Genomic DNA, 14,041 nt, shown 5'->3' with positions numbered 1-14,041 from the left:
ATGAACAAAACTTGGCATCTTGTTGATTGCCTTGTAGGCGTTAAGCCGGTTGGCTGTAAATGGATCTATCACATCAAATGCAAGCGTGATGGTTCAGTTGATCGATATAAAATACGTCTTGTGGCTAAAGGATTCACTCAGACTGAAAGTATTGATTTCTTGGAAACTTTTTCCCCTGTTGTCAAGCCTGCCACCATCAGATTAGTTTTGGCATTGACCTCTATGAAGCATTGGCCCATACATCAGTTGGATGTTAATAATGCTTTCTTACATGAAGATCTTTTTGAGGATGTTTATATGACTCTGCCACCCGAATTTACATCTTCTCGACCAAATCAATGCTGCAAGCTACTAAAGTCACTGTATGGTTTACGACAATCTAGTCGTATGTGGTATGACAAACTTTCTCATCTTTTGCTATCTCATGGATATCAGCAAACCTTATCTGATTATAGTCTATTTGTTAAATTCACTGGTGCTCAAACTTCTATCCTTCTAGTCTATGTTGACGACATCGTTTTCACTGGTAATTCCATTTCTGAACTTGCTGCCATTAAGTCTATTTTGCACCAACATTTTCGAATTAAAGATTTGGGCCCATTAAAATATTTTTTGGGTATTGAGGTTGCTCAATCAGTGAAAGGAATTTGCTTATCTCAGAGAAAATATTGTCTTGATCTTTTAGAGAATTTTGGTTTATTAGGTGCTAAGCCTGCCTCTGTTCCAATGGATAGTACCACAAGACTACATCAAGACAAAAGTCCACTGCTAGCTGACCCTTTTGTATATCGCTTTTTGGTTTGGCGTCTTATCTATCTCACCACTACTCGACCGAACATCATGTATGCCACTCAACAATTAAGTCAATTTATGGCATCTCCTATTGAATCTCATCTTCAAGAAGCTGCCAAACATGTGTTACGATATCTGAAAACTAGCCCTGGCAAAGAACTTTTTTTTCAAGAAAATCAGAAATTCAGATTCTCAGTTTCAGTGACTCTAATTGGGCTGGATGTCCTGACACTCGGTGATCAGGTTATTGTTTCTTCTTAGGCAGTTCTTTAGTCTCTTTGAAGACCAAAAAACAAACCACCGTTATCCGCTCATCCACTGAAGCAGAATATCGTACACTTGCTAACACAACTTGTGAACTTCAATGGATACTAAATGTTTACAATTTTTACGCATCTCTCCTATTCACCCAGTTTTATATTGTGATAATCAGAGTGCTCTTCATATTGACCAAACATTTAGAGATTGATTATCACTACAAAAAGCTCAAGTTGGAGTGATGAAACTCCTCCCTATTCCCTCTTCTGGGCAGCTAGTTGACATATTTACCAAACCTTTGTCTTCTCAACCCTTCCATCTTAATTTGAATAAACTTAGTGTTCTTGACATCTTTCATCCTCCAATCTGTGGTGGCGTATTAAACCACTCTTCCACTTTAGCCCATGGCAACAATAAAGAAGTCTCACGACCCACAAATTCAGCCCAACAGAATACACAAATTCAGTTATAATTTTTGTCTTTATTATTATTTTATCTTTATTTATCTTTATCTTATCTTTATTTGATTTTATCTTTTATAGGACAATATTTTAATATTTTATATATATTTAGTTTTACCTTCATAGTTTACAATTTTTAATGAATCACCAATTAATAAAATTTCTTCATCTTTTCTTTTCTTATTCTTTCATAATTTTATTATCTTTACGTATTCTTTATGTACTCTTTCCGTTTTATTAATATCAAATAATAAATCTAATCAAACGTAATAATTAATATGATAACAACATTTTGAAATAGAAAAAAAAACTAAGGTGGCATTCACTGCTTCATACTAAATAACGTTTGATCTTTTCATTGTCTATTTCATCATTTCTTTCAGGTTCATATCACTTTCTTTTCTTTCATTCTCTATTTGTTTCTTTCATTGCTTAAACAAAAATACCAAATTCATCTTTCGTTGTTTTTTAAGAAGCCTTCTAAAATGGACTGCCACAGAAAAGAAAATACTGAAAATCAATTGCAAGAGCTAACAATCAGAAAATTTAGAAAATAGTAAGAGGGAGTTATTATTAAAACTAAGTGAGTGAATTATTAAATAAAAGTTGCATTTAATATTATTGTTAAAAATTTCTTTTATTTTATTATAGATGTTAATTTGAATTTTGTTTAGTGAAGTAACTATAATTTTTTAATTTAAAATAAAATTTAATTTTAATAAAAAATATCAAATTACAAAATTTATAACTTTAAACTATATTTCCAAAATTTCACATACTAATTAGAATTTAAAATTTTGACTGTTGAATTAAAAAAAAATGGCATCAACAAAAATTAAAATAGATAAACTTAAAACTTAAGAATTTGATATCTTTAAATTGATTAAGAATAAAAATTTTATACATAGATAGAAAATGAACTACTATAAAATTAATTTTAATTTATTTTTTATTAAATTAATAAAATATAGGTATAAAATTAATATTATGAATTTTAAAAGTTAAGATTCTGTTCATTAATGTTGTTATAAATTAATAATGAATAATTAAATTAGTTATTATTCCAATCAATTATGGTTAGTATTTTTTATTTTCTAAAATTAGTTAGAACTATTTTATTAAAAATAAATATGTATTCTTTTTGTACTTTTTTTGGTACTCTTTTTATAATTTTAACATTTATTTTCAATTAAATCATTTTATTCCATTACCAAAGTCTCTAAATTAATACATACGAAAAAATTGGACACCGAAAGTTCGAAACTGCATTTGACCAAAAAGAACATGGACAAAAAATATAACAACTAAAAAATATAAATAGTAAAATTTTATGTATATAATTTAGTCTCTTTAATTATATTACAATCTGATTTTTATACAAGTAATAAATAACACAACCACGTAAAAAATTACTGTTAAATCAAAAAGAAAAATTAACCAAATTAGCGCATAGTTAGTACTAAATAAAAAAAACACATGATTCAGAAATATGGCAGAATTTAAGAATCGAAGTAGAAAAAAAAGTATAAACTACATAAAAATATTTTGAGAGAGACAGAAAAAAATACTAAATTAAATGCAAAATTTAAAAATAAAAATCGTTTGATTTCATCACGATGATTATTGAGTTTGTGATAAACTGATAATTGAGAGAACGTATCTCAAATTAGATACGAACAAATAAAACCATAAAAAAATTTTATAAAATTTGACCACAAAAACATAAGACGTTACAAGTAATTACTATAATTATATAAATTTGCCACTATTTTTCGTTTGCACGTAGCTTCCCATTGGTAACGCGTATGTTTCTGACAGTGTTATGAAAATTAATAAACCCATAAGAAACTAATAAGACCATAATATCTTGCGTGAATCCCGCCAGAAAATATCTTAAGATTTTATTTATTTTTATTGGTTATTAACACCTTCCACAGACATTAATCTTGACTATTCATAGAGTAGAGTAGAAAAACGGAAGAAAAGACAAAAAGTATTGCTTTCAATTATCTACTATTATTCTATATATATGCGTGAAAAAATATGACATGATTCAAAGATTTTTCCACACCAAGTGTTGAGTTGGGTTGTCTTTTTGTGCTATTTTTCTTTCATCCTTTGGAGTTTGGCGCAGTCCTTCTAATTTGCTAAATTATTGTTGATGTTGTAAACTAATCATCTTATTTTCTCAAATTATGAATCTCTTGAAATATTATGGATGTTGGTAGATATTTTAGACTTATCATCTCGGCTTTAATTTAATATATACCTGAAAATATATACATATGCAACATATTTTATTCTTCAATTAAAAGGAAAATATTCTGAAACAATCAAGTTAACACGTGATATTTTAGTGATACATGGCAAAAATCACTATGGACAGCATTATTTATATATAATTAATATTATAGTTCTTAAAATTGCAAATTACATTTAGAATAGTATTAGGAAGTCAATACATTTTATAATTTATAATTATTAATTAATTATTATTAATATTTTTAATAATATAAAATTATATTTAATAATATAAAATTATACACTTTTTTAATAATTAAATACTAATTAAATTTTAATAAAAATACTGAATTCTAAAACTTTTTCTTACACCTATCCCCGACTCCACTTATGTTGCTGATGATAGATAGAGTTGGTTAAACTTTATACACTTATATTTTATTTGCGCAAATATTTTTTATAGGAGTTTTTTTCTTTTTTTTTCTAAAATTCTTTTCTTTTTTTTGCGTCAATAAAGATCAAATTTATAAAGATTGAATTTTATGTTTTCTAATCATAAAAATTTCTGATATCATGATATAATATTATTTCTTTTAAAGATTTAAACTGATAAAAAAATATATACATAAATAATTATATTTATCGATAAACATAGCAACTAATTAATAAATACTATTTGCAATCTATCTGGCTACTCAGTCTAATCTTACCAATATACACCCTTAATAATTCTCACATTTTTTTTTTTACATTTCTTTGCATGATGAGGCACATTATTCTTTGAATTTTCTCATCATGAATAATGCAAAAAATCAAACAATTATGATGGCTCTATCTCTAAATTTATTCAAGCCCCCAATGCTTACAACCAAAATCCTCCCCTCTATATAATAAATCTCCCACAAACTGCACCTCAACACAAACAACCATACACTAAATAAATCATATTATTTAAGAAAAGCCATATTTGCAATGGCTAAGTTGGCATTAGTAGCTACAATTATGGCTTGCATGGTGATAGTTGGTTCTCATGGTCAAGCAACATTGAGTTGTGACCAAGTGACAGTATGGCTACTTCCATGCGTAACCTATGCAGTTTTGGGAGGGAATGTGTCACAATTGTGCTGCCAAGGTATATATTCTCTTAATAAAGGATATAAGAATGGAGATGATAGAAGATCTGCATGCCAATGCATTAAGGATAGGGCTGCCCTTATTCCTGGGATTGATTATACACGTGTTAATCAAATTGCTGGCTTATGTGGCACTAAATGTCCCTACAAAGTTTACCCAACTACTAACTGCTCCAAGTAAGTTTTTATTATTATATTTTTCTCTTTTTTTTCTTTTTCTGTTTTGAATTTTATATATAGTAGGTTTTCTTAAGTAATAATTTGAGATAATCATAATCTTATTCAATTTTTTGAGATTCTATAAGTGATGTTAGAGTATAGTATCATATTTTTTTATTCATAGTAAACACATATTTTTTTTTCTAATCTCTTTTTTAGGTTTCTAGCATGGTGTTAGAGCTTTTATATATATATATACATATAGAGAATAATCTCTTCTAATTTCTACTTATAACTTATTTAAACGTTAATAGATTATATAAATATTATTCTTAAAGTCGTAGTTAAAATTGTCGTTGATTTAATAGATAGTGACGGCTATCAAAACAGTCGCTAATAATCCGTTGTTATCTCTATAACTTCTATTTTAATGAAAAAATAATAATAAAATTTATATCTTGTTAAATACTATGTTAAATACTATCTTTTTAACCATATAAATATACAAATTTTGGCTCAAAAGATAGTTAGGGATGAATCGAAGTTGGCATTTAATAATATGTGAGAAGCATGTACGGGAAGGTGTAATAGTAGTTAATAAGAAAATATACAAGACTTTGTTAATTACTTTTATTTTGTAGTTAACGATAATATTTATATTTTCCCCAAAATTATTTTTCATGTCTAATAATATTATATATATGACATACATACATATTTATACTAATTTGATCGATATTTGATGTTATTTTATAGGGTGCAGTAAGCAGCAGCAAAGAGTTCCAATTATTGGCCTAATCGGGATCAGGATCGTTAGTTATTCACCAGCACTTGTATAAAGATCATTAAATAATTGATCTATATAATATATATAATATATAGAAATATTTAGCAATAATTGGAAATAAATAAGAAAAATAAGGTGTACTTTATTTACGATCCAATGATCAATTTCTATATCGATCGTCAATGAAATACTTCCCTTCAAGTTCAATTTCTCTGTAAGGTTGCATTTGCTTACGAGTACTAGCTGCAATACTGCGACATGAAGATATTGATTAACGCTAAAAATATATCTAAATTACTAAAAAAATATTACGTATTATTCTATGACTATGTTATAGTATTTACGATAATTATAATATAATAAAAAATATTGTTAAAATTAAAGTAATTTTTTTTTATCGTTAAATAATTTTTTTAAAAAAGTGTTATTTGAAAAATAGTATTTCAAAATATAACAAAAAATATAATTATAATTTAACAACACTTATATAATTAATATAACAACGGTAACATAGTGATATTAGAATTTAACTTTTTAATTAACTAATATACGCACAATGCAAAAGTAGACTAAAAAGAACACCCTGTTAGAAGATAATAGATCAGATCAGATCAGATGAGAGAGAGTTTGGTGATTAGGATTATGATTAATGAGGTGATTAGAAGCTAGGTACGAAAATACCATCTGAATTCGCGGGTACTTATTCCATCTCTATCCGTTTAGGGAGGGTTCTTGGAAGGGGCGGGATGGGGTAATATCCGTCTCTACCCGCTCCGCTATATATATAATATATATAATTTTAATATATAATATGTATAATATACGTAAAATAATTAGTAAATGATTTATAATATTGTATCACATATTTAAATTTTTACTTAATTTATGTTATGTATGTGATGATAGTTATATAAATTTTGAAGTTTTATTTTATTTATTGGATTTTAATAATTATAGGAGTGGGTAGGGGCGGAACGAGTATCCGTAAAGATGGGTTAGGATTCAACGTTTTACTACCCGCCGGTAGAAATGGGACGGATTCTATACGAATTATTATGCAGTGGGACGAGATCGGATAGAGTAAAAACCTATTCCTACCCACCCCATTGCTATCTCTATTAGAAGGATGAAGGAGGATTAAATAATAATAATTAATAATAATGTAGTTGATTTTTTTTAATGGGACAAGACTTTAATTTGCTGTTATTGTATAGAAGCACAAATGCACAAACAATGAAAAGAGAAAATCACTAAACTGGTATTGTGCCAACGAATAAATTCACAAAAACTTGTGTCGTGAAAACACAGTTCATACAAAAGCTCTTACGTGAATTTGTATAGACTTTTTTTTATTTATTGTATGTTAAATTTTTTTTATTTTTAGATCAATAAAAATAAAATTTTAAATATTTAAGTTGCGTATGTTTATAAGTATAATACACTAAAGTAAGTACATAAAGATACAAAATCATATTTAACAGATAAGATATGGATAAAGATATTATGTCCAAAAAAATTGAATTAGTGTATTTTATATTTTTTCTGACAGGAAGAACACAAAAATAATAACAAGAGATACCGTTTATTTTTTATTTTTCTTTTAATTACTCCTATTAATCTTAGTTTTTATAATTATATTTTTCTTCTTAAATTTTTGTATGGAAAAAAAACAGTAAATTGAACTTTCATAATTTATTCTAGTTTGTCACTAAATAAAATATAAAAATACTAATTTTTATATTTCTGTCATTTATATCTTGGTCTCGATATTCTATCTTTATCCTTTTTTAATCCAAAAATAGTCTTAGGTTATAGAAATTTTTATACTATGTTATAAAATTATCTTTTTTAAAAATTTAAACTAATTAGAGGAAGCGTATGAATTGTTATATCAATAAGTGGTAATTAAGTTAAAATAAATTTGATGATATAAATATATAAAATAAAAATTTAATCATTTTGATTATCTATAAAATTCTCTATAAACCACATATGTTATTGTCATGATGATGTGAGAAAAATCAATCACGCTCTATATGTGTTCAATCTATTTGATCTATATGTGTTCAATCTATTTGATTTAGAAGGGGGAAAAGGATTTCTTCTATTATTATTCTTGGTAAGGTCTTGGTCTTTGTCTTTGTCTTTGTCTATAAGGTATATTATTATAGGCTCTCTACAATAATTTAGAACTAAAATACCTTTTTCCCCCAATATTTCATATATTTTTATTATTGTTTCATTTTCAGTATTTTATTCAAAACAAAAAATAAGATGAATACAATATAAGAGCCTATGAATTTGATTTTTGGTGGAAAAAATAATTTTTTTAGTTATAATAAAAAAAATTTATAGAGTATTTAAAAATACAAAGTTTTATTTATATTATGGAATTAGGTGCATTTTTTCCTTAACTTATAAGTTAAATTAAAATATAGATTACAAAAAGAAAATAAAAATAAAACCAATTTCAAGAATAATCATGTTACTTATATACCAAAATTTAGTTATCAATTATAGAAATAAAATAACTATTTGGTCGCTCAAATAATTATTTTATCATACTACTATAAATAAATTTAAATAATTGTTTGTTATAAATTGGATTATTCTAGTATAACATATTTGATTATTCTAGTATAGTTGATTATTTAGTTAAAAAATGTATAAATTAATATAAAATTTAATTAAATAGCAAATTTTTATCAATCAACTTTTTTAAATTTTAAATTTTACGGCTTAAATTTTAAACTTAAATTTTAAATTCTAAACCCAAATTTTTAATCTAAATCCTATTTTTTTTTTCAAAAATAAAAATTAAAATATAATTTTATAATCATTATAAAAATAATAAATATTAACTAATCAAAAATTAATTTTTTATATTTATTAATATATATATATATATATATATATATATATATATGTTGGGAATAATACACCATTCTTCCTTGAGAAAATACCTTTCACAGAGAAATAAAATAGACACAATCACAACACAAAAATTTAACGTGAAAACTCCAATTATTGGAGAAAAAACCACGGCCGTTGCCAAATGACAACCAGAGAATATCACTATGTGAAAATTGTTACAACACATAGACTTCTTTCTCTCTAACACCGGCACCCCAATACACCCACACTCTCTCAAAGCAAATATTTAACTACACCTCACAACACTCTCTAATCAAAGAGTATAGAGGAAAAGAAAAGTCAGATACAAGCTTTAAGTGTTTCCGACTGGTGCAAAAAATATGGAGAATTTAGCCTCATATTTATAGCCTAAGCCACCCACTCCATTTGCTATCCTAAACAATGTAGGACTAATTCAACCAAATCCTAACAATCTCCACCTTGATTGAAATAGTCACACATCTTCAGCTTCCATTGTCAACACAGACAATTCTTTGCTGCCATTGTCTATACCGACAATCATAGTTCAGAGAACTATCATACTCCATCATGAAAGTATACTCACTTGGAATTAGACCACTCCAAACATTTCGCCTTGGTACGAATCGAAACCTTGCTGAAAATTCATGGTGCAACTTCCAAATTGGCTTTTCCTGGAAGTTCTTCAGCCATCGACATAACTCCGCCACATACCTTGCATCTCAACGCCAACCAATGCCCGTGTGCAATTGTGGACCCGATTGCCACAACTTATCCTTATCCATGGCAATGCGGCAATACCATGAGGATACTTCTTGTCTTCTACGCCTTGTGCAAACCTGATTGTATCAACACATCCTTGACTTGTATTTGCCACAAGTCAAAATTGATTCTTCCATCAAATTTCTCTATTTCAAGCTTCACAGCACTTGAATATCCTGACATTGTTGCAACCGTATACTGGAATAGTATAACTCAACTGTAGACCGTGCACTAGGAAGGGTCCCCAGGAAAGAGAGGTGGGTCACAATGGACACACTTAAATACCAGGTCTTTCCTTAACCAGAACCTTTCCAAACTGCACTCTCACAGTGTCACACTGCCTTCCAGCAACAACAACAGCAACCAAAGATCAACCTCAAGTTACAGGACAAAATTCTTTTCTGATGTGGAAGGTCAGACTAGGCTGCGACCACAGAGCATACTAAGAATAAATCCCACCGAACCGAAACTCTGATACCACTTGTTGGGAATAATACACCATTCCTCCTTGAGAAAATACCTTTCACAGAGAAATAAAATAGACACAATCACAACACAAGAATTTAACGTGGAAATTCCAATTATTGGAGAAAAAACCACGGCCGTTGCCAAATGACAACCAGAGAATATCACTATGTGAAAATTGTTACAACATATATACTTTTTTCTCTCTAACACCAGTACCCCAGTACACCCACACTCTCTCAAAGCAAATATTTAACTACACCTCACAACACTCTTTAATCAAAGAGTATAGAGGAAAAGAAAAGTCAGATACAAGCTTTAAGTATTTTTGACTGGTGCAAAAAATATGGAGAACTTAGCCTCATATTTATAACCTAGGCTACCCACTTCATTTGCTATCCTAAATAATGTGGGACTAATTCAACCAAATCCTAACAATATATATATAGTAACTAATTTTTAATATATAAACGTTATGGTTTAACGAAATATCAACAAGGAATTGGCATGTGACATTTATTAGTTCTCCAATTAGTATAATATAAGAAAATCATTATATCCAATATAGATATATCCTTGTAAAACCAAAAAGGATAATTAAACAGGTATATGCGTGAAAAAATATTATATGAATCAAAGATTTTTCCACACTAAGTGTTGAGTTGGGTTGTCTTTTAGTGATATTTTTCTTTTATTCCTTTGGAGTTTGGCGCAGTCCTTCTAATTTGCTAAATTATTGTTGATGTTGTAAACTAATCATCTTATTTTCTCAAATTATGGATCTCTTGAAATATTATGGATGCTCAATAATGGTAGATATTTTAGAATTATCATCTTCGCTTTAATTTAATATATACCTGAAAATATATACATGCAACATATTTTATTCTTCAATTAAAAGGAAAATATTCTGAAACATCAAGTTTAACACGTGATCATGCTAGTGATACATGGCAAAAATCAGTATGGACAGTATTATATATATATATATATATATATATATATATATATATATATATATATATATATATAGTTAATATTATAGTTCTTAAAATTGCAAATTACATTTAGCCCTTACTCCACTTAGGTTGCTAATGGATAGAGTTGGTTAGACTTTATAATTAAACAGGTATATATAGAGATCTCATTTCTGATCAATATATAGAAAATTTAATACACTGGATCGTGGTTAAGTGCAAATATGCAATCCATACACGGTATAATTATCCCCAATAATAATTATAACGGTTTTGTTAGAGAACTAACTAGAAACGTAATCAACTATAGTTAATTAATTAAAAAATAAAAAAAATTATAAAAAAAATCTCTTATTATCCAATTTTTTAAATTTTAAAATTAAAAATATAAAAAATAATTTAAATTGGCTTATGTTATAATTAATTCTTTAAATTTTTATTTTTATTTCTATTGATTATTTTATTTTTCGATCTATTCTCAAATTGAAAGACAATAAGAATAGAATTTTTGTATCCAAGGATAATCTCTGAAAAGGTAAATATTTGTCACTTCTCCTTTTTAGCATTTGGAACAAAGATTTATATCTCTGATTTCGCTTTTTTTTAGGTTGGATTTTGTAGGCAAAGCACGTGAGATTAATCTCTAAACAAAATTCAAAGTCTTTTGGTTTGCTTTGGTTTTTTAGAGTTGTTTTTAAGAGAAGTTTAAACGGTGGTTTTGATTACTTCCTTATGCGGAATTTTTGGGTTAAAACCTAATGAGATGGTACGCCTTTTAACCTCAAACTCTCCTATTCTAGAATATTTTGAATAGTAGCAATCTTCTTGCTAGTTAATGTCAAGTGGTAGTTTTAAAATTTGTTAATGATTCTTGATCAATGAGATTTTTCATTGTGGCTTCCTAATCAAAATTAGAGCAAGGGCTCCAGATTTTGAAGCCATTTTGATGACGAAGCCACGAGTCATCCCAAATTCTTGTTGTTCTGCTCGAACCAATTCTCCATTGCCCTCCTAAATTAAGAACCCACTTAGCAGACCAAATGCTCTTTCAAGTATAGTTAGACATTGACCCAATTTTAGACTTCAAAAAAATTTTCATCTTAAAATATTTAGCCTTTAAGGTCCTTGCAGCTAAAGAGTCGAGATTCTTGATGAGTCTCCAACCTTGCTTGGCTAAGAGCGCTTGGTTGAAAACTTCAAACCTTCTAAAGCCTATTCCCCCTTCCTCCTTAGATGCACATAGCTTTGACCACTTTATCCAATGAATATTTCTCTCTCTATTTTTGCTCCCCCAGTAGAATTTGCTAACGAGGCTTTCGATATGTTGGCAAAGACTCTTGGAAAGTTGAAAAAGTACCCTATGTATGAGGGTATGGCTTGGGCAATAGATTTGATGAGCACTTTTTTTTTCCACTCTAGAGAGACACTTTTTCTTCCATCCTTTTAACTTCTTTCAAACTCGATCTTGCACTAATTCAAAAATCTGGTTCTTTGACCTACCCATGAAGGTTGGAATTCTCAAGTATTTTTGGTGATTCTCCACTGCCTTTATCTTTAACCATTCTTGTATAAGCTTTTGTCTGAGAAGAGGCACATTTTGGCTAATAGAGAGTTCGGATTTATCCAAGTTAACTCTTTATCCAGAAGCCAGTTGGTAGGATTAAAGGATGTTTTTGATCTCTGTTATGTCTTGGTCTAATGCTCTCGCAAAAATTATGCTATCATCCACAAAAAAAAAGTGAGAGATCTCTGAGACTTGTCTTGTAATCTTAATACCTCGAATAACCTTCCTTTCTTGAGCTTTTATATGCAATTCCAAAAATATTTCAGCACCAAAGATCAACAGATAGGGGAATAGCGGGTCCCCCTGTCTAATATCCCTAGATGGGGTGAACTGCTTATATGGTGTCCCATTTATGAGAACTGAGAAAGAAACTGAGTTGATGTATTTTTCAATTAGTGCTGTCCACCAATCCGGGAAGCCCATGACCCTGAGAACTTCTATCAAAAAATTCTATTTGAGTCTATCATAGGCTTTGGTCATGTCCAGTTTTAATCCGACATAACCTTTGCTGTCCGTTTTCTTCTTCCTCATGAAATGAAAAATATCAAAAACAATTAGCCCATTGTCAATGATCAGTCTCCCAGAAACAAAAGCACTTTGGAAATCGCCCACAATTTCAAGTAGGACTAGTCTTAGTCTATTGTCTATAATCTTCGTTGCTATCTTGAATATGACATTGCATAAGGAGATTGACCTGAATTCTCTTGTGTGCTTCGGGTTCTTTGTCTTGGGAATTAGGCATATGTGAGTCTTGTTTAGTTATGTTAGGTTACTTCCTTCGTTAATACAATTTAGCACCCAATTGGTTGTCTTACCCAACTACATCCCACATTTTTTGGTAGAACAAAGCTGGTAATCCATTCGGACCCGGGCTTTTGATGGGTGCATCTGGTTTAATGCTCCTTTGACCTCCTCTTTTGTGAATTTTTAATCTAGCACATTAAACGCCTCTTGTGATACTCTTTCCCTCACTACATCAGCCATCTGTTCCACATTTTCTGTGTTCTCTGTCCTGAAAAGGTTTGCATAGAAGTCAACAATGATTTCTTCCATCTTTTTCTCCTCTTCAAAAACAATTCCAGCCTCCTCGGTGATTCTTTCAATCCGATTTCTCTTTTCTCTTTGGGCTATTTTTCTATGAAAAAACTTGGTATTTTTATCACCGGACTTTAGCCAAGTGGCCTAGGATCTTTGTGCCCACCAAACTTCTTCCTAGTGTAGAAGGTCATCTAAATAAGCTTGAATCTCCTTTATTTTCTTCATTGTGTCCTCGATTTGAGTGAGGGCTGTTAGCTGCTCTAATCTTCTTTGTTTTTCATTTATTTTCTTTGAAATTATACCAAAAATTGCCTCCCCCCATTCAGTTAGGACTCTTCCACAATTCTCTATTCTTCCATTGATCTGATTTGAGCTATTATTCCATGCTCTTTTCACAACATCTTTGCATTTCGGGTTCCTAGCCACACCTCTTCGAATCTGAACAGCTTGAGCTTCTTTCTTTTCTTTAATGTCTCTCCTTTTACATCAATGAGAATGGGGCAATGATCAGA

At 29.1% G+C, this 14,041-nt stretch overlaps 1 protein-coding gene across 1 annotated transcript; it reads left to right on the top strand.

Annotated features, from left to right (window-relative positions):
- The first annotated feature begins 4,620 nt into the window (after positions 1–4,620).
- LOC130944916 (non-specific lipid-transfer protein 1-like) lies at positions 4,621–6,037 on the top strand. The gene is made up of 2 exons (XM_057873515.1): positions 4,621–5,062; positions 5,801–6,037. The coding sequence occupies exons 1-2, from the start codon at positions 4,725–4,727 to the stop codon at positions 5,808–5,810; spliced, it is 348 nt and encodes a 115-aa protein (XP_057729498.1). The 5' UTR covers positions 4,621–4,724; the 3' UTR covers positions 5,811–6,037.
- Positions 6,038–14,041: the final 8,004 nt, after the last annotated feature.

The sequence above is a fragment of the Arachis stenosperma genome, chromosome 1 (genome assembly GCF_014773155.1).
Source record: "Arachis stenosperma cultivar V10309 chromosome 1, arast.V10309.gnm1.PFL2, whole genome shotgun sequence".
Classification (NCBI taxonomy): domain Eukaryota; kingdom Viridiplantae; phylum Streptophyta; class Magnoliopsida; order Fabales; family Fabaceae; genus Arachis; species Arachis stenosperma.
The sequence above is the reverse complement of the archived record's forward strand: the minus strand, read 5'-3'. Positions and strand labels throughout refer to the sequence as shown.